This window comes from Schistocerca piceifrons, chromosome 4 (genome assembly GCF_021461385.2).
Source record: "Schistocerca piceifrons isolate TAMUIC-IGC-003096 chromosome 4, iqSchPice1.1, whole genome shotgun sequence".
Classification (NCBI taxonomy): domain Eukaryota; kingdom Metazoa; phylum Arthropoda; class Insecta; order Orthoptera; family Acrididae; genus Schistocerca; species Schistocerca piceifrons.
This window is the reverse complement of record NC_060141.1, coordinates 35309734-35335715: the sequence shown is the minus strand read 5'-3', so window position 1 is coordinate 35335715 and position 25982 is coordinate 35309734. Positions and strand designations below refer to the sequence as shown.

General features: G+C 44.3%; 1 protein-coding gene across 1 annotated transcript in view; it reads left to right on the top strand.

The window, feature by feature from the left end:
- LOC124795573 overlaps positions 1 to 25982 on the top strand; it is a gene marked incomplete at its 3' end in the record, with an annotated part of 358941 nt that overhangs the window by 220778 nt on the left and 112181 nt on the right. Inside the window, exons 14-17 of the mRNA XM_047259645.1 lie at positions 3740 to 3863; positions 3918 to 4085; positions 11146 to 11441; positions 21373 to 21715. Coding sequence (XP_047115601.1) covers positions 3740 to 3863; positions 3918 to 4085; positions 11146 to 11441; positions 21373 to 21715 — 931 coding nt within the window. The remainder of the gene's footprint in view (positions 1 to 3739; positions 3864 to 3917; positions 4086 to 11145; positions 11442 to 21372; positions 21716 to 25982) is intronic.

The following is a 25982-nucleotide window of genomic DNA, read 5'->3' as shown; positions in this document are numbered from 1 at the left end:
TACGCGGTGATGGCCCCAGATAGCGACCCAGATTGGTTCGGTAGGCGAATTTAGCCGCCGAGGCATCAAAGTGAGTTCATTATAATGCTCCTCAAACCACTGCAGCACTGTCCTGGCTCGGAGACACAAACAATTGTACTGCTGAAATAAGACATCGCCTTCTGGGAAGACATCAAGCATGAAGGGATCGATGTGGTTTGCAGCTGTCAGCGTGTCTTCGATTGCTACCACAGGTCCCGTGCAAGCGCTGGAAAGAAACTCGTTCACAGGCTCTGCGTAATAGTATTCTGCCGTTTGCCAAACTCGCTTATCTCAATGGATTTCCCATTTGTAGCTCGCATCTTCCCTACGATGATCCCGCATCCGTGTCTGCTCTACTTACGTAGTATTATTATTGCGTCACGTGCTCGCAGCACCAGCAGGCGGCATCCAACGCCGACCGCTGTGGCCGAGCGGTACTAGGCGCTTCAGTCCGGAACCGCGCTGCTGCTACAGTCGCAAGTTCGAATCCTGCCTCGGGCATGGATGTGTGTGACGTCCTTAGGTTAGTTTGGTTTAAGTAGTTCTAAGTTATAGGGGATTGATGACCTCAGATGTTAAGTCCCATAGTGCTCAGAGCCATTTGAACCATTTGAAGGCATCCAACTTCGCGGCGAGCAGCTGTCAAAATATTCTGGCTTATTAGTGTAGGTTGTAGCACAGATGACAGACGCACATGTTTAACTTAACGATGATTTATATCAGAATATTTTAACGATCTGAAGATGGCGATGAGCCGAAACCGGTCATAAAGTGTAAAGAAATCTATGTGATCAAGACGGACTTGTGAAAATAAAAGTGCTACAGACGACAGATGTTGTCGTAAGTTCTTACGTTATCTATTATTATAAGATAAAAATAATTCGTTAACTTTTCAGACGGAAAAGGGATTTTTTGGGGCTACTTCTTTGTCCTGTTAGTCGGCACAGTGGGAAGGCCTATAATTAGAGGCTGATCTCTTATTAATTTATTTGTCGTGGATTGGAACAAAGCATTAACAGATTATAGTGTATGTCAGTGCTTTTTTAGAAAAATGAATGTATTTTTACTTGTTTAGCAAATAATGTAGTTAGTGATGAGTATGTACATATTCGAAAATAAGAATTAGGATGTATTTCGTTTACTTAAGTCGCAAAAATAAGACTAATGTACTTGCATGGTATTTCAATTTGCGACAAGTTATAAAGTTTAGATCATTATGTCTCTATGAATTTCTTGTTGGTCAGAATTATACTGTGGACTGTACAAGAGGTAATGTTACAAGGTGACAATTATTGAACTACGTGAAATAAAATCGTCATAACTTCTGAACAGTTTGCGTTAGGACTGCACGGTTGGCCAAGGGGCATGATGGGAATCAGTATGCGCATGCTTAGAATGGTTTAACGACGAAGTCCACTTTCATTTGGAAGGTTTGTTAAGAAGCAAAAGTCGCGCGTTTTGGGGGCTGAGAATCCGCATTTCGAGATCGAGGCCGTGGGAGGCGTGGTAGCCGCGCGGTCTTAGACGCCTTGTCGTGGTCCGTGCGGCTCCCGCCGTCGGAGGTTCGAGTCCTCCCTGGGGAGGGTGTGGGGTGTGTGTGTTGTCCATAGCTTAAGTTAGATAAAGTAGCGTGTAGGCTTAGGGACCGATGACCTAAGTAGTTTGGTCCCATAAGACCTTAGTACAAATTTCCAAATTTTTTTGAGATGGAGAAGTCTCTTCACCATCAGCGGGTGACTGTGTGGTGCGCAATGTCCAGTCACGGAATAATCGGTGCGGTATTTCTTGATGGGACGGTGACTACCGAACGGTACGTGAAGGTTTTGGAAGATGATTTCATCCCCATTACCAAATTCACCCAGATTTCGACAAGATGTGGTACATGCAAGACGGAGCTCGACCTCATGGAAGCAGGAAAGTGTCTGATGTCCTGGAGGAGCACTTTGGGGACCTTATTCTGGCTCTAGGGTACCCAGAGGCTATTGGCATCGGCCTCGATTGGCCACCATATTCTCCGGGTCTGAACACATGCGACTCTTTTCTGTGGTACTATATTAAAGAAAAGGTGTACTGTAATAATCCCAAAGCCGTTGGTGACCTGTAAATAGCCATTCAAGAGGTCATCGACAGCATCGATGTTCCGACACTTCAGCGAGAGATGCAGAATTTCGCTATTCGTCTGCGCCACATCATCACCAATGATGACAGGCATATCGAACATGTCATAACCTAAATCTGAATATCTGAAGTGACGTTTATATGTTGAATACAGTGTGTGAACGCCGTAGTTTGTAGCTAATTTACGTTGTTTTTTTAATACAGTTCAATAATTGTCACCCTGCCTGTTCAAAAGAACTTGAAAGTTAGGGTATTAGGAACAGCAGGTACAATGTAGCAGTAAGTATCAGCAACACGATTGCTAGAGGCGGCACGTATCCTCCAGACATTCGGGGAGGGGGGAGGCGGGGGGGGGGGGGGATGGTGTGGACTAATCTGTTGCCGATGTACTTATAACAAAAGACCAGCCGATATATCTTCTTTCCTGAATAGAAAGTCTGAGTTATGAACAAGAGATGAATGTTGCTGTGACATCCTTTGCAATCATTCTCACAAGGGAACCTCCCCATCGCACCCCCCTCAGATTTAGTTATAAGTTGGCACAGTGCATAGGCCTTGATAAACTGAACACAGATCAATTGAGAAAACAGGAAGAAGTAGTGTGGAACTGTGAAAAAATAAGCAAAATATACAAACTGAGTAGTCCATGGGCCACATACGCAACATCATGCAAAATGTGAGCTCAGGAGCGCCGTGGTCCCGTGGTAGCGTGAGCAGCTGCAGAACGAGAAGTCCTTGGTTCAAATCTTCCCTGGAGTGAAAATTTTACTTTATTTATTTTTGCATAGTTATTATCTGTCCGTTCGTTCATTGACGTCTCTGTTCACTGTAATAAGTTTAGTGTCTGTGTTTTGCGACCGCATCGCAAAACCGTGCGATTAGTAGACGAAAGGACGTGCCTCTCCAATGGGAACCGAAAACATTTGATTGCAGGGTCATAGGTCAAACGATTCTTCCACAGGAAAACACATCTGATATATTCTATACGACGCTGGTGACGGCATGTGCACCACATGACAGGAATATGTTGTCGACCCACCTAACTTGTACACTTGGCGATTGTTCTACCTTGCCCGATTTAGGTTTTCTTGTGGATGTGATAATCACTCCCAAAAAAGTGATGAAAACATAAGAGTTTGTCACATAAACTGAAAATAAAAATTTTCACTCAATAGAAGATTTGAACCAAGGACCTTTCGTTCTGCAGCTGCTCACGTTACCACGAGACCATGGCGCTCCTGCGATTCTATTGTCCTTGATGTTGCATATGTTCCCATGAACTACTCAGTTTGTATATTTTGCTTATTTTTTCACAGTTCCACACAACTTCTTCCTGTTTTCTCGATTGATCCGTGTTCAGTTTTTCAAGGCCTATCCACTGTGCCAACTTACAACTAAATCTGAGGGGGGGTACGATGGGGAGGTTCCCTTGTCAGTTCTTTTCAGTAGCTGGTCATTTACCTCGCTCTTGTCATGATCACCATGTTTTTCTATGAAATTGTACTGTTACGTGTGGGATTTTGAGTTTATAATGTGTGTTGTCACGAAATTTTCCATAATGTGTGGCGCCACTCAGAGCGACCTGTGTGTCGGCCGGCAGGGCGAACAAGCAGCAGTCGAGCGCCGACAACACGTTCCACAGCCTGTCGGACGACACGCGCTACGACTCACCCGCGAGCGGCGGCGTCTCGCCCCCGGCGGCGGCTGCGGCGGCTGCTGGGGAGGCGGGGGCGGCGGAGGCGGCGCCGGCCACGCCCACCGAGGAGCGCGCCACCCAGGCGGGCGTGGTGCGGCCCAAGCGGCGCTCCGTCGAGAGCGGCCAGGGCGAATCCTTCGAGAACCTGTCGTCCGCCAGCGAGGCGTCCGTGGCGCGGCCCGGCCAGATCCTGCGCAAGGGCACGCTGCGCAAGCGCAGCCGCTCAATCGACACCGCCGCCTCCGCCGAGGTGCGCGCCACAAATCACCCCTGGTCTTTAACAGAAAGACAAAAAGAATGCACACAGACATACACACACATTCGTCCCGTAACCTATATTTAACAGTACCTTCATTGGCGCTAAACTAGGTATTGTGTTATAGGCCAGTTTCGTAGATGTAACGTACTACCAGCTACATTCGAGCCGGCCGCGGTGGCCGAGCGGCTCTAGGCGCTTCAGTCCGGAACCACGTGGCTGCTACGGTCGCACGTTCGAATCCTGCCTCGGGCATGGATGTGTGAGATGTCCTTAGGTTACTTAGGTTTAAGTAGTTCTAAGTATAGGGAACTGATGACCTCACATGTTCCATAGTGCTTAGAGCCATTTGAAGCTACATTGGACCGAGACATAATTAGTGATACACTAAGAAAAAGAAGTGTAGCAGGTCAATAAAAGGGATTACTAATTAATAAATATAGGTTGGAAAATGCGGAGGAGAGTGAAAGAAAAGTGCAATAGAAAAATCACTGCCCTGTTGGACAATATCGAGACTATTCAGATATCCAGAAGATAAAGCAGAGCTTATGATAATTGTAAATATACTACACTCTACCAGAATACAACTTTCAGTTTGTGATTCACTAGAGGAGAAATCCAGCTCCGTCAAAGCATTTATTTATAGCGGAGCGTTCACGTCCCATCCACGTAGCGTCTGCCCTTGTGCTTAATGTTTGTGGCGTCGTATATCTAGCACTAACTGTCCTACAATGATATAATTTTGTAGGTAAATTCAGAGGCGTATGTGGACACTGTGTACAAAATGTGTTGCGAATGAAGTTTGAAGCAGGGAAGCAATAAATTTAAACGTCATGTACATGGGGCAGTTCCTCACGTACCCCACAGTTCATGCCGCCGTAACTCCTGAACACTGTCTCGTACAACGATATAATTTTGCACTTGCATTCAGTGCTACATGTGCCGGCTATCTGTAAAATTTGTCGACAATACATTTAGTAGTAAATAAGTAATAAATGTCGGGCCTCATGCGGTACTTTTACTGGAAGAACAGCGGAAAAGTGGTAAACGATGAACATTTCCCCTTTCATCAGAAAGAAAAAGTTTAGTAAAGGTTTAAAATTATCTGTAAAGTTAGATGCAAGTCGCTAAGTCCCTCATTGTCAACTACTGGATTAATAAAGTATGGGAATAACAAGCATCGTGGGTTACGCTTCTTTTTCACCCGCACCCCTCTGATAAGTAGGTGGTTGTTACCCCAACAGCGACTATTGCCTGACTGTAAGATGTATGTGCACCAAGTTTGACTGAAACCGCTCCACTGGATTACGAGGAGATGTGGAAAACACACACACATACAAACACACACACACACACACACACACACACACACACACACATCCATTTTTTATAATACATGTGGATACGTGTCAGACTGTGGAGGTATGTAGATTACCAATATGGCTGTCCAGTGACCTATTAATATAACATATGGAACAGAAGAAAAGAAGATTGAGGCTTAACATCACAGCGACAATGTGGTAACTAAGACATATGGCTCCAGTACGCTTTCGTACTATTCAACAATGCATCCAAAACTCCGGACATGTCATATATTGTACCACAGTGAAATGGTAACAGTCTTTGTATGATGAGTCACCAAAAGTACTGAAGGACCAGTGACTGAGAAAAAGCACTGCGTGAAAGTCACGTTGTTGGTTTGGTCTAATGCATCCTAGTTGGACATAAGATGCACTGACATTATCAGTCAGATACTGAAGACATGTCTTAAACATTGATTTACGGCTAGCTCAGGTCGTCTGGATTCCCGGCGGGGCCAGGGATTTTCTCTGCCTCGTGATGGCTGGGTTTTGTGTGCTGTCCTTACGTTAGTTAGGTTTAAGTAGTTCTAAGTTCTAGGCGACTGATGACCATATATGTTAAGTCCCATAGTGCTCAGAGCCATTTGAACCATTTCAGGTCGTCTGGAGGTTTCACATTGAACAATGCTCATTTATGTTACAGTGGAAAAGGCGTATAAGGACTAGTCGCTTGAGGACATTCTTTTTCAACTGTGAAACAAATGAAAAATGTTGGTGTATTCCTACTACACATGAGACAGAATCTTGTGCACCCTCTGTAGGATGTTTACAGACCTGGGAAATCAAGATAGAATGTATCACTACTGAACATATCTAAGAAATCCTGCTCTTTTATAGAATGGTAATGATTGCCTCTAGTACAGACGAACTTCAACATCACGGAGAACTTAATAGAGAATTCTTGAAATCAGGTCCGAAATCAAGTGTAATAAGTCTAAAATAATGTATTATTAACATATTGTACTATCAACATATCAAAAGTAAACTTTTACAAGCTAACAAATGAACGAGATGAGTTTTGTATTTAGAGCAGTTGAAGACAGCGAATGGTTGCACAGTGAAAGAAATAAGCGGAACAGTAAAAATGGATTGGAATGTTTCGAATGTACTGAGTAGGATACTGAAAACTAGATTCCCACTGTGTTTGAAAGAGCGTTAACAGTTTTGACGTTTGGCAATTAGACAGGGACGTTTACTGCAGGAAGTATTAAGAAACTGAAGGTGCTTTTAGTGACAGGTGGAGAAATACATGGTGGGTATTACTACCAGAGAAAGGGAAATAGAGAAATTGCTGAGGGACAGTCTGTATATATAGCTGAAGACTGTTACTTGGAAACGCGTGGAAGTGGCTTTTATCCAGCAGTAGACACTGAATGGCTGAAGAAGATGATGGTATTGATGACAATAAATCTAGAAGAACGGTAGGCATTACCTCTTGGATAGCTGGCAAAACATTTTAAAGTCGTATACAGTATTAACCGAATTACGATACTCTGTTGTTCGATTTGAGTCTGCCTACTCTGACTGCAAAGACGGGTCATATTCAAGGCCAGAGTTAACGAAAGAGAAGGAACTTACATATGGTTAGAAGCAATTAGTTTGTAAATGGTAATTACAACATTTTAAGGGAATCTGTTGATATACAGAAAGAAAAAGTGGACGAAGAACTAAACCCTGTGGTATTCCAAAAGAGGTCACTGTTCCATGACTGTTCTCTGTTACAATGGTAGAGCTTACTTATCTGTAACGCACATAGGTGTGAAGTTTCATCAGTACACTACCTGGAAGAATTAGGCGTTTTATTTATGATTTTCTAAGTCGTTAATGACGTCACTAGGGTCAACAGCGCTGTCATCAAACTCGTTTCCAAGTAGGTCATTTGCGACTCAGTTTAACCCAATTTAAATATATTTTGAGTCATTAGTATTCTAACGGCCTTGATTAAGTTCGGCATGCATTTCCTTCCTGTATGAACGTCTCCATTGGAGGGTAGAAGTTGCACTCAATATCCTCAATTACTTGTTGGAAGTTTCCAGTCTGTCTTTCCCTACAGTTTTTACCCTCTATAGCCTCCTCAGATAGCACGGATTTTATTCTTTGCTGTGTTAACACATGTCTTTTCAAAAATGGTTCAAATGGCTCTGAGCACTATGGGACTCAACTTCTGAGGTCATCAGTCCCCTAGAACTTAGAACTACTTAAACCTAACTAACCTAAGGGCATCACACACATCCATGCCCGAGGCAGGATTCGAACCTACGACCGTAGCGGTCGCGTGGTTTCAGACTGTAGCGCCTATAATCTCTTGGCCACAGCGGCCGGCAGTATCTTTTCATTGTGTCCTTTTCTCTTGCCGATTCTGCAGAGAACCTCCTCATTCCTTATTAGTCCACATAATTCTCAGCGTCCGTCTATGGTACCACCTGTTGGATTCTCTTCTTTTTCGGTTTTACTACAGTTCATACAATGCTGTGCTCCAAATGTACATTCTCAAAAATGACTTCCTCAAATTGAGGGCGAAGTGTCATACTGACAGCATTCTTTTGAACAGGAATGTCTTCTGTATCTGTCCTAATGCGCTTTTTTTGTCCTCTTTGATTCGCCAGTCAAGTGTTATCTACCATCCAAGCAAGCAGAATTGCTTCACTTCGTTTACTTCGTGGTTCTCAATTTTGATGTTAAATATATCGCTAATCTCATTTCTGGCACTCCTCATCACTTGTTTCTTCGTACTGTTTTACTCCCAATCCATAGTGTGTGCCCATTAGATTATTGATTCGAGTCAGCTCTTCCTGTAATTCTTCCTCGTTTTGACCGAAATGTCACCTTCCAATCTTATCATTGATATTCAGTCACCATGAGTTTTAAACCTACTTTGAACCTTGCGTTTATCCCCGTCATTGCTTCTTTGTTAAGTGGAGTGAACCGTAGGGTTGACAGACTATATACGAGGGTCACTCCAAAAGAAATGCACACTATTTTTTTAAAAATCCATCTTTTATTTTACATGTTTGAAAGTTTTAGAGTGTGTTGATACATCCTTTAGGAACAATATTTTCATTTCTCCACATAATTTCCATCCCTCTTAACTGCCTTACGCCATCTTGGAATCAGCGCCTGTATACCCGGACGGTAAAATTCTGGACCAACCTGTTGGCGCCACTGTTTGGCAGCGTGCGCAAGGGAGTCAGCATCTTCTTTCAGTGTCCCAAAGAGATGATAGTCACATGGAGCCAGGTCAGCACTGTAAGGCGGGTGTTTCAGTGTTGTCCATCCGAGTTTTTTGTCGCTTCCACGGTTTTTTGACTGACATGTGGCCATGCATTGTCGTGCAGCAGCAAAACGTCGTGCTTTTGTCGATGTGGTCGAACACGACTCAGTCGAGCTTGAAGTTTCTTCAGTGTCGTCACAGAATTTATGGTAGTTCCACTTGGCATGATGTCCACAAGCAAGAGTCCTTCGGAATCGAAAAACACCGTAGCCATATCTTTTTCAGCAGAAGGTGTGGTTTTGATTTTTTTTTTTTTTTCCTTGGGTGAATTTGCATTATACCACTCCATTGATTGCCTCTTCGTCTCTGGTGAAAAATGATGGAGCCATGTTTCATCACCTGTAACAATTCTTCGAAGAAATTCATCTCCACCCTTCTTGTACTGTTCCAAAAGTTCACTGTTTTCTTGTTTCTTTGTGAGCCACTGTCAGCATCCTGGGAACCCACCTGGCACAAACCTTTTTTAACGTCAACACTTTCGGTATTCTGAAAACACTTCTTTCCCCTATCACAACGTAGCGTGACAATTCGTTCACTGTGATGCGTCTGTCAGCAGTCACCAATTTGTTAACTCTCTGCACATTGTCTGGAGTGTGTGCAGTACAAGGCCTGCCGCTGCGAGGAGAATCCTCAATATTGCCGTGCCCGCTTTCATCACGTAACCTGCTTGCCCACCGACTAACTGTACTGCGATCGACAGCAGCATCTCCACACACCTTTTTCAACCTCTTGTGGATGTTTCCCACTGTCTCGTTTTCACAGCATAGGAATTCTATGACAGCACGTTGCTTCTGACGAACGTCAAGTGTAACAGCCATCTTGAAGACATGCTGTGAGGGCGCCACTCACGGGAACAGGTTGAAATAAGTTTGAAACAAGTGGGAAGGATCTACATCTACATCTACATCTACATCCATACCCCGCAAGCCACCTGACGGTGTGTGGCGGAGGGTACCTTGAGTACCTCTATCGGTTCTCCCTTCTATTCCAGTCTCGCATGTTCGTGGAAAGAAGTATTGTCGGTATGGCTCTGTGTGGGCTCTGATCTCTCTGATTTTATCCTCATGGTCTCTTCGCGAGATATACGTAGGAGGGAGCAATATACTGCTTGACTCCTCGGTGAAGGTATGTTCTCGAAACTTCAACAAAATGGCTCTGAGCACTATGGGACTTAACTACTGAGGTCATCAGTCCCCTAGAACTTAGAACTACTTAAACCTAACTAACCTAAGGGAAAATACGGAAGCGTCCGATCCCACCCGTCTGCTTTGACCCATGACGTCACAAATATGGCGGAAACAAAAACAAACACACACACTTTCCACAAGAAGCCTAATGACACTAACGGGACAAGCGCGGGAAATGGGGTGTTTTGGGTGGGGGGCAAACTAAATATAAACAAATTTAGGCGCCTTGCGTAGCTACAACGTGTAAGTGAAGACAGCCATGTATGAATACCCACCCACCTCCCCAGGGGTCGTAACCCCTGCAACCCATAAAAGATAAAGATGCTTCAGTAGCTGATTAGTGTTTTTTGTCTTTAAAAAAAAAAATCTCACGGGATAGAACGAACAGATCAGAAAGATAAATATAATAAACTAAAACAGAAATTCGAGGAAACAGATAATTAAAATAAGTAATAAGTGTTTTTAAATTTAAAAAAAAAATCTCACGAGATAGAACGAACAGATCAGAAAAATAAATAAAATAAGATAAAACAGAACTGGAGACAGCCACAATCAAACCAAACTCCGCGCCGTCATGACGTCACACACGACAACACCCTTACGTCACGGGTCAAAGCCGACGCGTGGGATCGGACTCTTCTGTCGACCCACCTAAGGACATCACACACATCCATGCCCGAGGCAGGATTCGAACCTGCGACCGTAGCGGTCACGCGGTTCCAAACTGACGCCCTTAGAACCGCACGGCCACACCGGCCGGCGAAACTTCAACAAAAGCCCGTACCGAGCTGCTGAGCGTCTCTCTTGCAGACTCTTCCACTGGAGTTTATCCATCATCTCCGTAACACTTTCGCGATTACTAAATGACCCTGTAACGAAGCGCGCTGCTCTCCGTTGGATCTTCTCTATCTCTTCTATCAACCCTATCTGGTACGGATGCCACACTGGTGAGCAGTATTCAAGCAGTGGGCGAAGAAGCGTACTGTAACCTAGACACTGTAAAACTTCCACACATACAAAAAGTAGTGTGCATTTCTTTTGGAGTGACCCTCATATATGCTTGTCTCACACCTTTTCTGCCGTGAGCGCTTGGTTCTCCGTCTTCCACTCTTATTTTTCCCCTCTTTTCGACTTTATCCCTTAAGAATTCTCAATTGGCCGATACAGCTGACGAAACATTAAGCAGTGTTACAGAAATGTTCTCCTGGTCTAACACGAGACGTCGGTCCTCGCAGGACGTGTCTGGCGGAGAGACGCCGCTGCCGCGCCGGCGGCAGCTGTCGCTGGACATGGAGGCGCCCAAGGACGACTCGTATTCGGAGGAGGGCGACGGGCTGAAGACGCGGCTGCTGCGCGACGCGGCGGGCCGCCGCTCCGCCAAGACGCCGTCCGTGGAGTCGGTGCGCGAGGAGGAGCCGCTCATCCCCACGACCATCGTGACCGAGGTCGAGAGCCGCCAGCAGCAGCAGCAGCAGCAGCAGCAGCGCACCCTCGACATCGACCTGCCCACGCTGCACGCGCCGCCGCCGCCGCCCACGCCAGTCACGCCCGCAGAGGGCGCGCCGCCCCCGGCCGCCGTCTCCGACCCGGTCGTCATGGAGCAGCTCACCAGGTGCGCCGCCCACCGGCTGCCGATATCAGCCCTGCTCCGCGCAGATTAATGTTTCCCGCGTTCGATTCCCGGCGGAGTCAGGGATTTTCACCTGCCTCGAGATTGCTGGGTGTTTGTGTTGTCCTCATCATTTCATCATCATTTATGAAAGTGGCGAGATTGGGTTGAGTAAAGACTACTGGGAATTCGTACGGGCGCTGATAACCGAGCAGTTGAGCACCCCACTAGCCAAACATCATCATCATCATTATTAGAATAATGTTTATGAAAAGTTCTCGGCCATTCAACCAGGTGGCCTCGTCCAAATTGTGCGATGTTTCAGCAAGCTGGCTTGGTATCATCTCCAGGCTGCCCTGACGATTGATTTTTCTTTTGCTGGGCACCGTCCGCTATCCCAGTCTCACCAAGTCCCTGTCGGCGGCTCTACTGGCGAGATTGTACAGGAAGTGCGACGCATCAGCAGTGGCCGCACCCTTGCGCTTGCGTCACAGAGCCGGAGGACTGTGATTCGCATCACAGGGGTCGCTCTGCTGTCTCCATCTTGCCAATGGAGCCGTCCACGGGTAGCGCGGACCAGAGTTCGACAGTCGGGGGGAGGGGAACTGCACTGTCTGGCCAGAAGTATCTGGACACCGGACTCTGCTGTGTGAGGCGGAATGGGCTGCTAGATGTCACGGGAGGCCCACCCTCCAATATTACATGAGGCGGAAAGTATTCTCGGAAGTGAAACTATAACAGTGGAATGGGTTGGCTAGGAGAATCCGGTGACTTAGAATCTGGTCTAGGTATCGGACATCACCTGAGTAACAAATCCGTTGGGGACATTACAACACTCCTGAAGTTGTCCAACTCGAGTAGTGGTGATGTGGTTGTGAAGTGGAAATGCGAAGGAACAGCCACAGCTACACCATGCCAGGCAGATCTCATATACTGACAGACAGGTTATGCCGAGCATGACTGGAAACGAGGGATTTTGGATTGTGAATCACGCTATACCCGTGGCAATACGACGGAAAGGTTTGACAATGAAGAACGTCTGGCAGAAGTTATCTGCCATCAAATGTAGTGTCAAGGCTGGAACACATAGGAGGTGGTGTAACGGTATGTGGGTGTTTTTCGCGTTTGTGTTGCGGTACCCTCATTGCGCTCAAGCAGACGCTAAATTCAGAAAAATCTGAACACATTTTACACCATTATTTACTGTCTGTAGTAGAGAAACATTTCGGAGATGATGATTCTTTCTGTCAGAAGGTACGCTGCCATAAAGCAGCATCTCTGAGGCAATGGACTGTGGATAACGACATTCCTGAAATGGACTGGCCTGCCCAAGCCAGTGAAACATCTTTGGGATGAGTCAGAACGTCTACCCCTTTACAGGCACACACCTCACTGAAACTTTCGTCAGCAGACTTCAAGCTCTCACAAAGGCGAAGGGTGGATACACCGCATATTAGCCTCCGTTAATAGGTGTCCGGATACTTTTCATCATAGAGTTTGTAAGACGGCGCCAAGCGGGAGACAAATGAATCGTCATGACCGCCTGAAGTTGACAACGTGCCGAAACATCGCACCGCTTAGACGACGCTACCAGAGTGAATACGACAAAACGTGTAAAACATATCATGCGCCACAAAAGCCTAAAATCATAGAGCAAATAATATCTCTGATCACCTTTCCTAGCTGCTGGTGGCGCAGTCATAACGTCACTGGTGTTAGGAAAGAGTGAGAATCAAAACCTTGTCCACCCGTCCTGATTTCATCACTTCTGCCAATCATCATCATCATCATCAGCCAATTCAGTCATTAGATGATGTGGCCTCTTCAAGTCGTGGATTCAGGTAGGCTTTCAGAAGTCTTCTCCAAGTGGGACGGTCTTGGGCAGTTCTCTGCCAGGTGTTACCAGCGATCTTCTTGATGTCTTTGTCCCATCTGTCTGGTGGTCTTCCTCTAGGCCTCCGGTGCTCTCTCGGACTCCACTCCAGTACTAACTTCGTCCAGCTGTTGTCTTTTCTTCTTGCGACGTGGCCAGCCCACTGCCGTTTCAAGGAACCTACTCTCTCTAAGATGTCATTAACCTTCGTCACAGACCGGATGCCATCTGCCCTTTTCCTGTCCTTTCTTGTATAGCCCAGCATTGATCTCTCCATGGCTCTCTGTGCTGTCCTAAGTTTCCCTTTTGTGAATGAGTTCAGTGTCCATGTCTCGCATCCGTACGTCATCACAGGAAGAATGCATTGATCAAATACTGCTTTCTTCAGATTTACTGGCATTTTTGATCTGAATTCTTTTGAATTCTTCCCAAATGCTTGCCAGCCAACCTTGATGCGTCGATAGATTTCTGATCTTATGTCTCCCTTCATATTTATAATCTGGCCAAGGTAGACATATTCACTGACCTCTTCTAGTAGACTGTCCTTGACTTTCACATCTCCAGCTGGGATCCATTTGTTGGATATTACTTTTGTTTTGGAAAGGTTCATGTTCAAGCCAACCAGCTGACATTCCGATGCAAGATCTGTAACTAAGTTTTGGAGCTCTGCGAAGTCTTTGGCCAGTAAGGCAATATCATCGGCAAATCTCAAGTTGGTAAGCCTTCTTCCATTAATTCTAATTCCCTTACCTTCCCAGCTCAGCTTTGACATAGCCATTTCCAATACAGCAGAGAACAGTTTTGGGGAGATGGGATCGCCTTGCTTGACACCCCTCATGATGCGGAATTCTTGAGTTGATTCGCCGATGTTAACATAAGCTGAAGAATTCTCGTAGATTCTCCTGAGCACTTCAATGTATGCTGCTCCCACTCCTTGCTCACTCAAAGCTTGGAGGACAGCTACATGGCTAACGGAGTCAAATGCCTTTTCAAAGTCAACAAAGGCAATGCAGAGAGGCAGTTGGTATTCATTCGCTCTGCTTATCACTTCACTAACGGTCAGAATGTGGTCAATAGTGCTAAAATTGCTTCGGAATCCAGCTTGTTCTATAGGTTGGGCTGAGTCTAGGGTGGAACTAATTCGGTTTAACAAGATCTTTGTAAAAATTTTGTACAAAATTGAGAGAAAGCTGATAGGACGGTAGTTTTTAATATTGTGAATACTTCCTTTCTTGTGTATCAAAATAATCTTAGCCTTGTTCCACGATAGTGGGATTGAAGCATAGTGCAGGCAGGAAGTAAATACTTTTGCCAAGTGATTTATTGTTACCTCTCCTGCCAGTTTGAGGATGTCAACGCTGAGCTCATCATCACCTGGCACTGTTCCCTTCTTCATGCTATCTAGAGCACACTTGACTTCCGATGGGAGTATATCTGGAACACTAGATATATCATTTAAATTAGATACACTCAAATTTTCCCCTGGATTGCTATACAAATTGCTATAAAAGTCTCTGATGAACTTCAAAACCGCCTCCTTTTCAGTGATTCGACTGTCATTTCCATCGAGTGCGACAATCTGCTTTTTACCTATTGTGAGTTTGCGTTTGGCTGACTTTAAACTTGTCTTGTTCTCCAAGCTTGCTCGTAAGGTGTCTTCAGTGAATTTCTGTATGTCAGTTTTCATTTCTCTTCGCACTGCCTTACATAGTTCGGAATATGCCACCATGTCACGATCGGTTTGGATTTTCATTTCTCTCCTCTGTTGTAAAAGGGTTTCAGTTTTGGCACTGAATTTCTTTGGTTGTTTATTTTTTTGGCATAGGCCACCGGCTTCTTGTGCACTTGAAACAATCATTTCCGCCAAATCACAATCTTTAGTTACGTGGAACTTGCTTTGGAGGACTTCTTGGAATTTCGAGGAATGTTCTTCCAGGTTTTTGAGGTTGATTACCCTTCTCTTCCCTTTCATAAGTTTACTCCTTTCATTTCTTACATTGAGTTCGACCCTTGCTCTCACAAGACGGTGATCACTGCCAGTGTTGAACTGATTTAGCACTGATACGTCTTTTACAATCTGCGGAATATTTGACAGAATAAAGTCTATCTCATTTTTGACACTGAAATTTGGGCTCCTCCAAGTCCATTTTCGGTCAGGGTGCTTCTTAAAGAACGTATTCATGATGGACATACTGGTGTACTCAGCGAACTGGACTAATCTCTCACCTCTATCGTTTCGGTCGTCAATCCCATAGTTGCCCACCACTGTGTCGCCTTGTTTCTTGGTGCCAACTTTTGCATTGAAATCTCCAATGACCATCTGGAAGTGACAATCGCTACCTTTTTTACAGGTGTTATCCAGACTTTCGTAAAAGGATTCAATTTCTTCGTCAGGGTGACTTGAGGTGGGAGCGTACACCTGAACAATCTGTATTTTATACCTATTCGACACCTTCAGGACCATTCGAGCTGTCCTGCTGGAAGTTCCTTCTAAGACAGATACTCTGTCAGCAATATTTTTGTTGATTAAGAACCCAACTCCATTGAGTTTTCCTTCTGGATCGCCACAAAAGTAAAACAAGTTGCCAGAGCACAAACGGAGACAGTCTTCCCCTTTTCGGCGAACTTCGCTTAAACCAACAATACTCCAGTTGATTTTTGTAAGCTCTTTCTCGATCTCTTCTAGTCTGTCGTTGCCTATTAGAGAGCGACAGTTATATGTACAGACGTGAAGAGTCTGTATCTTCTTCTCAGCACCACTTGGTGTTTGGGAAATCAAAGTTGCTCCCAACCGGAGATCCGACTGTGGGGCTATTACTCCGGAAAATTTAACATTAATGTCACACAACATAACTCGAAGGTGAGAAGCATAATCGCCACGCTTGCTTCAGAACGGACTGGCGATATAATTTCCAGGCCGCCCCTGACATGGGGTACAGACGCCTTTGGTAGGCCGCTCCACTAGAGTACAGACGCCACCACACTGCTAGTTTTGGTCCACCCCGGGTATTTCATTTCCCCGGTGCCACCCATATATGGGAGGCTTTCCCCTATCCGCCACCTGGGGAGGCGCCCGATGGGAGACTAGCAACCCCACACGGGACTTCTGCCAATAATACCAGACAAATGTCATTACGTTTCCTTCAGCACGGGACTTCTGCCAATAATACCAGACAAATGTCATTACGTTTCCTTCAGCAATGGCTCATCCCTTGGTGCTGAAATCGTCTCCCAGCTTCTGCATCACTTCAGGTTTCGGTCCCCGTGCTGTGAGCTTCTTCAGCCACCTCGGGACACCAGAAGAATCCTGAAAAAGCGTCCCACGGAAGTTAGAAGTACGGCGTGAACTAATAATTCAGATTTTTCTCATTAAAGACAAACGGCCTAAGAGCCTACAGACTTACATAATTACATGACCTATTTCATTGCTTCACTTTCTTCATCTCATCTGTATTTTGACTGAACCAGCTTTTAGTCACTGATGATTTCGAATTAGGCGAAGTATTAAAGTCCGCTTTTGTCTCTACCGCCTTTATTTCAGTTTTAGAGTTGCGACGTTTCCCTCTCCTCAGGAACACATCACCGTAGGGTATATGTTGAGTCCGCAGAACTGATTCTTCCTCACGTTTTTCCTCTGTAGGCCATAGTTTCATGAGACATTTTTCTGCTGCCGTATTCTCCAGCATGTTGTCTCGAAATAATTGTTTAGGCCTCGAAATGTACCATTCGCTAATTCTACATCGGATGAATAAGCTTTTGCCATTTAGGTATGAGCTTGAATTTCTTCCCTTTTCGCGTCATGATGATTTCACGGTACGCATGAGGAGGCAGTAATATTTGGCCCGATTATAACTAGAAAGTAGGCTCTCCCTTTTTTAAGAGCAAACCTAGCCATGGTCTACAATGCCATCCTTATAGGTACTCACACTGAACTTTGACTAGCATCTTCTTAACGCTTTAGCAGTTGCTAAACAAACACGTACCTAGGAAGGCATCTGTACCGGACAGTAACTTTCAAAAGTGGATGGATGGAACGAATGTGTCGCAAGCCAGATCTTTCGTGGTTGAATTACGTTACCTTAACATTCTTCCAACCAATATCAGCGTTGCGTCTGCCTTTCCTACGATTAGCTTTACTTAGTCGTTCCATTTTGTTCCTTTTTCCCTGAATTTATACCTAATAGCATAGTTGAACAGTAATGTGTTGTCCACCTACTTACGTATAGATGTTAGATTTCATCATTCTGTATGTCTTCCGTCGGTTCTTAGTCGCTAATTTCATTATTAGTAATTTCTCGAAATAATTATAATCCTGTATTGCATTTTTTGGCGTCAGTCTCGTAAATTTAGAGTACCAAAAAGATTGTGAGTGCCGTTGTATCGGTGTCCTGTGCGCAGCCAGTAAAAGTAAAGATGTTTGTTGGCTGCTAGATCCCCACTCAATTGCTGTCACCTGATCAGAAAAGCTCTAAAGTTTCTCTAACTTGCGATGGGTGCAGACAGGCGCCCCCAACCGCGAAAGGGGGAGGGGCAACTGGGGACACTTGCCACCCCACCCCCAGACTGGAATCTGAACTACAGAGCTTTTGTTCGTATACTGAACGGTTAATCACCAGTCTTCTGGTATATAATTTTTGTGTCACCTATAAAATGTAGTTCTTATAGCATGACGGTCTCTCGAGACTGACCAATTAATTTATATAAATAATTACAATTTTAGAACCTTGTGATCCCCCCCCCCCTTCCCGTGGAAAAACTGCTGTGAATGCCCGTGTCGTCAAGTTTAGTGTCACATTCGCCCTGTTTTCGTAAGTCCCGGATTGACTGCAACCATTAGATCTATTAGAAATCGACTATTTCAAGATTAAAACTGGTTTGTAAACTGTAATCTAAAATTCTGTGCAATAAAAATTGCTTGTGATGTAACGTAACAGACAGTTTCTGCCATTACATAAAATTGCTAGAAATTGCGCATCCCTTTCCGTAACAACTATTTCGCTTATAATTTACTATTTCAGCCTTTTTCATGGGGTTGAACTTTTCAGCATTGGTTTCCCTTTTAGAAATTAATCTCAACTTCACTAAATTGTATTGAAAGTCAGAGGCACCTCTTATTCATAGTTACGTAACAGGTTAATGGGGGACGGTTTCCATGAACCAATCCTGCTAAGCGTAAGATGAGGACACAATTCATCTTTAAATTTTTTTACGAAAGCCTTTTGGAGTAATTGATTTATTTAAGTCGTAGCATACTTGAATTGTGATAACTAATTTTACATAAAAGAATATGTTTTAATCACTATCAGCTAATTAAAACATCAATAAATATACATATAGTAATTTCTTAATCAAAGCCTCTGATCAAACAAAATCGTTTGATACCATCACAATAACATTGTACTTGATGTTAATTTCGTTATTTTTGTGGTAATTTTTGATCTTTATGTTTCAGCCGTTTCAAACGTTGTCATCCCAGATCAATCCATATGCTAAACACGATTTGCATTCGAATAATAGCGACAGTTTAGGATGGACTCACAGTGCCTTTTGGATGAAATGAATTCTCTGTATAACTGGTCATCAGTATAACTTGAAGTGACATGAAACTTAATTTGAATCATAATGGGCATCGTAATTCTGAAGTTGGGCGTGTTCTAAGCCAAAGGAATGACGTCACAAGCCACTGGAATAAAAGTAGCAGCGTCATCTGAAAGGGGGCACTCGACACTTGGGCAGCAGTAGTGGCGGTGTTGATACGATGCCGACGTGAGCAGCAAGCTGACGATTTGACAGCTACAGGTGTGCATTTGTTTCCAAGATGGCGCTGCTTCGTTTTCGTCTAGTTTAAAGGTTACAACACTGACGCGACGAGATACATCAGTTTTATCGCATTCGTGTTAATATTTATTGTACTGAGCCACAATAAACAAACATTACGCAAAGTTTTTGTTTGTTATTTATAAAATTAAAAAAAGACAATCAAAATCTGAAGCAGCGGACCTGACGGTTGAAAAACCAACGGCTAGAAGAGAAGTATATCCGGGGGAATTGTCGATTTGGCAGTCTGATGGCTTGGTCTAAACCAAACAAGTATTTGGCCGGTGAGTGGAGGACAGGTGTTGGTGTAAAATTATGTGATAAAAAGTATCAGGACACCGTATATAATGCTGAATTGACCGCTGGACAACGCGAGAGACAGACTCGGCATTATAAAACAAGGCAGGTAGTAATGTGCTGCCAGCCGACAAGCAGTAACAGCAGAATTGGTTGACGAATGTGGACTAATGGATGGATGTCATCTGGGTAATAAATCGTCAGGTACATTTCAACTCTTCTCCCAGGTCAAAAAGTGTTGATGTGATTGTGAAGCGGAAATGCGAAGGAACACCCAGGCTAGGCCAAGAGCAGGCAGGCAGGGATCCTCGAGCATTGCGAAGGATGGATGTACAAAATCGGATGAAATCAGAGGAGGGAATCACTTGCCTGGCAAAGTGCTACAAGCAGAGCTGATAGCACAATGACAGTGTGTAGGAAGTTAAAAATAATTCGGTGCAATGGTCAAGGAACTCACGCATTTCTGTAGTCAGCGATAAGCGACGCTTTAGCTGGTGTAAAGACCTACATTGAATAGTGAATGACTGGAAACGAGTGGTATGGAGTGACGAATTGCGCTATAGCCCATGGACACCGGATGGAAGTGTTTTGCTTTGTGCAAATGCCTGGAGAACATTATCTGCGATCATGTGTTGTGCCACCAGCAAGGTACAGAGGTGGTAGCGTTTCGGTGTAGATGTTTTTAGTTGTTATGGTGCACTTCCCTTCTGTGCTTAAGCAAAACGCTAAATACGGAAGGGTACTAACAAATTGTATGGCATTGTGCAACAGTCCAGGATGACGATCTTTTGTATCAGCGTGACAATGCTACCTGTCATAAAGCAGCATTTGTGAAGCATTGATTTGTGTGTCCAGATACTTTTCATCTCATAGTGTGTTGTCAACGAAATTTCTACCATGAGTACTCTGGTATCAGGAGCCACAGAGCTCGAATGGCTGTCAAAAGAAATGGACTTACAGGGGACCACAGCTGTGCAGCGCTGTGCCAGCATAGTGAGAGCGCCACTGTCTCACGCCACATGTGTACGACGGACACTAGCATTCTGTCCAGGTGATGCATCGGTGGCTGCACAGTGCGCAGTCAGTCGGTTCAGTGGAGTTGCTTGACAATTTCTGATCCAATTTTGCTGTACCAGGACTGCTTGATAATTACCTTGCTCGTCACCAGTTACTCTCTCCTGTTGCAACTCGGATTTGTCTCTCCACTGCCCTTGGCCTTGTTGTCATTGGCCGGCCGCGGTGGTCTCGCGGTTCTGGGCGTGCAGTCCAGAACCGTGCGACTGCTACGGCCGCAGGTTCGAATCCTGCCTCGGGCATGGATGTGTGTGATGTCCTTAGGTTAGTTAGGTTTAAGTAGTTCTAAGTTCTAGGGGACTGATGACCACAGCAGTTGAGTCCCATAGTGCTCAGAGCCATTTGTTGTCATTGTCATGGTGACCACTTTGTGTAGCATGTCGTTGTTGTTCAAGTTGCTTGCCCTTGTCCTGGTCTGTTGCCTTGCCTGTAGTCTGTCGCATTTCGGTTATCTACAGTTAATTTGGGTCACTCCTCCACAGGCTGCTCTCCCACCTGACAGTTTCCTCCATTTCTCAATTTCTTCTGGAACTCTGAGATGTTCACTTATATCCAGCTACCCACAGATACAGCAGCTACAAATCCACTGGCTACCTCTAACTTAGGCGACATCATACAACTTAGCAGAGGTGGGATGTAATTAGCGATGAGATGGGATTTGTGATGTCGGAGTGTGTAATTCACTGTATGAGATCGTATGTAGTACATTATTTGGGACTGATGCTGTAAGTACGGCACAGGAACCTAGCTACAGTGTGAAGTATAACTTCGAGTGGTGTGGGTGTGTATCAGGTCACTGCAGGAGATCCAGCGTGGCCTGGCCGCAGTGGAGGAGCAGGTGCGGTCCGAGTCAGCGTCGGAGCCGCAGCTGGCGCGCACCAGCCTGTCAGTGCTGGAGACGCTGTCGCAGCCGGTGGAGCAGCTGCGGCGCGGCCTGGAGCAGCCGGAGCAGCTGGCGGTGGAGCAGCTGGCGCAGCCGGTGCAGGAGCTGCGCCGCGGCCTGCAGCTGGTGGAGCAGCAGCGCGCCGTCATGGCCGAGGAGGACGACCACTCGCTGCTCGAGCGCACCAGCGCCTCCATCCTGGAGACGGTCGCGCAGCCCGTCAGGCAGCTCAGCCAGCTGCTCCAGCAACAGGTACGCACCGTCCTACAAGCCAAGCCATTCTCTGTCTGCCGTCCCGTTCCTGTAGTGAAGGGCATCTTTCTTTTTATGCTGGGCACTGGACGGGATCCACCTTCGAGGACGTATGCTGTTATCTGTAAGTTCACCAATCAGAAATGTACCGATAACACTTTTCTTATGGCAACTTTTGTCACTGCAATATATCCCTTTAATACATTCAAATGTCTTTTGGTTAATCCTGTAACATAATCACTCTCTGATGCGGAGCAAGAAGGTGTGTAGTTGGTGAATCACTATAATGTGTTGTGCAGTGTTGTGACTGAGAAAGAGTTTCTTGAGTATCCTTTGCGAATGGAAAATGCAGACTGGAAAAATTCTCATTGTAGGAGAAGGAGTACATATGTATGATGAACATATACACCATAATATTAATGTAAACAGTGATGGAAATATGTTATTGGTAAAAAAATATCTATACCAAAGTGCTAAATTTAAAAGTTGTTAGAAAGATAGTAGTTCTGGAATGAAAAGAAAAAACAATATAATATTAGACAAGAGAAGACATACATTTGTCTGTAACAAAATCTTGTCCTGATACAGTAAAATAATAACCAATACAAAATTCAGTGCACTATGTATAAGAAATGGGCTGTTATTGCAAACTCTGGAGCTGGAACCCTCACACCAAACACAAATACAAATTCTACGTTCTTGCAAGTCCGATAATCCTTTATAAATAATTAGCCAAATATTTCACAAAACTCTAAAGTGAGAAATTTATAAAAGAGTTTTCACTGCTTTTTCTATACATGCTATTGTCAGATTATGTACTGTTCTATTTTTCAAACACTCCCATACAGAATCCAATAGTTTTCAGACACTCATTACATAATTATGAAGTGTCTGTGCAATGGAAATTTCTACTCCATAAGCAAACTGCTTTACGTCACAACATGTTGCGTTCCCTCCAGAGATCTAATTTACTTTAATTTAGCATCTTTAACTCCAATTGCTTTTTGCTTTCTACTGATATCCCTGTCTGCCTTTCAAACAATCTTTGTCAACTGTGAATTAGCTTCCAGCTGGAGTTGTTCTCTATATCAGGCAAACTGGTTTTGAATGTCATTCTTTACTTCCAATTTCAGGTGTAACATTACCCTGGAATTTACTTTTTCAATATCTGTTCTCTGTTTTAAAATCAGTTTTTAGACTGGAGTTTACCTTATCGATATTATCATTTATCTTACCCCTCACCTTTTGCAACTCAGACTTACGATTGCTTAACGTATCGATTATCGACAACAGTATAGCATTTTTCCCATTCATCTCGACGTTTCGAGTCAGTTGCTCCTCTAGGGAGTCTGTCATTGGCCGAGTATCATCAAGGCTAGTAGGTACCGAATCGGGCGCTACAAGTAGTTCAGTTTGACTTGCTCTACTAAGACAATCCTCAGAGATTCTAGCCCCGTTTCTTCGCCTTACTGCAGTAACATCGAATACGTTTGTTATTGTTGTTGTGCTCTTCAGTCCAGAGACTGGTTTGATGCAACTCTCCATGCTACTCTATCCTGTGCAAGCCTCTTCATTCCCCAGTACCTACTCCAACCTACATCCTTCTGAATCTGTTTAGTATATTCACCTCTTGGTCTCCCTCTACGATTTTTAACCTCCACGCTGACCTCCAGCACTAAATTGGTGATCACTTGATGCCTCAGAATATGTCCTACCAACCTATCCTTTCTTCTACTCAAGTTGTGCCACAAATTTCTCTTCTCTCCAATTCTATTCACTACCTCCTCGTTATTTATGTGATCTACCCATCTAATCTTCAGCATTCTTCTGAAGCACCACATTTAGAAAGCTTCTATTCTCTTCTTGTCTAAAGTATTTATCGTGCACGTTTCACTTCCGTACATGGCTACACTCCATACAAATACTTTCAGAAACGACTTCCTGACACTTAAATCTATACTCGATATTAACAAATTTCTCTTCTTCAGAAACGCTTTCCTTGCCATTGCCAGTATACATTTTATATCCTCTCTACTTCGACCATCATCAGTTATTTTGCTCCCCAAATAGCAAAACTCCTTTACTACTTTAAGAGTCTCATTTCCTAATCTAATTCCCGCAGCATCACCCGACTTAATTCGACTACATTCCATTATTCTTGTTTTGCTTTTGTTAATGTTCATCTTATATTCTTCTTTCAAGACACTGTCCATTCCGTTCAGCTGCTCTTCCAGGTCCTTTGCTGTCTCTGACAGAATTACAATGTCATCGGCGAACCTCGAAGTTTTTAATCGAATACGTATCGGGACAGAAAATTTGAGTACTGCTCAGTTCTCCCTTAATTCTATCCATGCAAATTACGCTCTCAACTTCACCTTGTGAGCTGGCATCTGCTGGGCCTTTATCTCTTCAGGCCATTTTGTTGTGAAGTATCAGAAGCATACTCAACGTCTGTAAAAAATTTCGAGAGCTTATCTTTTGAAGGTTTCTCCAGCTACCAAGGAGTTCTAGAACACTCATTGTTGCGTTTTAAAAGTAAAAGTACTCTTGGGGAATTCTCAAGACACTTACCACATGCTGCTTAATTACACAGTAAGTATTCCATAATTCCTCAGATGACGGAATTTAATTCGATTTAGAGTATTCGATGCCTACCAGAATAAGAGCAGCCATAATCAATACTTCTTTGACTTCTTACTCCTGACCTATGCATATATCGGCTTACAATAACTACCAAAAACCTGATCTGCAATGTAAAATACGTTGCGCAACACGATTAAAGTATCACTTTTCGAAATCTTATAATTGTCTCCCACTGCTACGCCAAACTTTGAACTTGGCTCAAAGGTACCTACAACCTTCGTCTGTAATGGTGCAAAAGCATGGCATCTTGCAATATTACCCTCTGACACGACAATGCTTCAATTAGCGACGCATGTGAAAGAGAAGGCCAGAGATCAGACGCTCATGTGACGTGTAAGGTAGGTTAACCATGTCACATTGACACTAAATTTCATCACAATTCTGTCATGTCAGCGCCAACGCCACCATGGACGTGTCACCCGATGGGAAGGTTGTCACACCCCCTCTTACGAACGTTTCACCCTTTCTTTTGACGTCCCTGCAATGGAGGTCAGAACTGTGACTCCCAAAGTTGAAATCACGCGGTTTCTTTTAGGCAGCCGACAAAAACATTTCAGACGCATCACTGCTCAGAGACGACACTTGAAGGCCTAAGGGGGTGTCATGGAGGATGTCAGTCAGACCACCCCTTTGCCTGGGGCTTTGATTTACAAACACTTTACTGTCGCGAACGACTGTTCACAGTTTGATGAGCAGCAGGATAAAGGCCTTGACAACTTTTGATGCTGCTGATACCCCGAGACGATTCAACCCCTTTATAAGGACATCAAGGGCCATGAACCCCAGCAACGTGACGTCAAACGGCACACATATAGAGAGGATGTTTCCAAAATAGCGGCAGGATTTTACATTTCTCTGAGTTGTTACTGGGACCACCTTCCAGCTCTCGCTCACCTACTGGATCCAGTTTGTTTGCGGCAGCCTATGAGCCACATGTTGCTCAGTCAAACCCGCCTTTTCTTTTACTACTCTGTAAAGTATCGTTACAAAGAGGATTCTTACAAGTGAGGAGCTGTGATGTGTTAAACGTCTAGTGCAGAATTTAAGTGTTCATCGGCACTTCCATTTTTAAATTCTTCTCATACAATGTAACTTAAAACCGCTTTTTGACAATGCAGTATTTGTCCATTTTCAGACTTGTGAAAATAAATTACTGGCAGTTTCAATTTGCAAGGTTTATTTTTATGCAAAGTCTAACATATATCGTATTATTTGCTGCTAAGAATAGTCGTTACCATTTAATCGCTTACATAATTTAACACTTTTTAAAACTGAATCCGTTGGACAGAATGTTTTCTTCCGATACTTAAATTGTTGGAAAATTTGTGGTAATTTCCTATGGGACCAAACTGCTGAGGTCATCAGTCCCTAGGCTTACACACTACTTAAACTGACTTAAACTAACTCACACTAAGGACAGCACAGACACCGATGCCCGAGGGAGGAATCAAACCTCCGATGGGTGGGGGTAGTCCCGAGAATCGTGGGAAGGCGCCTCAGACCGCGCGGCTATCCCACGTGGCTTTAATTGTTAACCATGAAGTTATTTTTGTAGAAGAAGCTGTGAAGTTCATTCAAAATTTGTGTGCTCTTATATCACTTATAGCCATAAAAGAAATTTCTT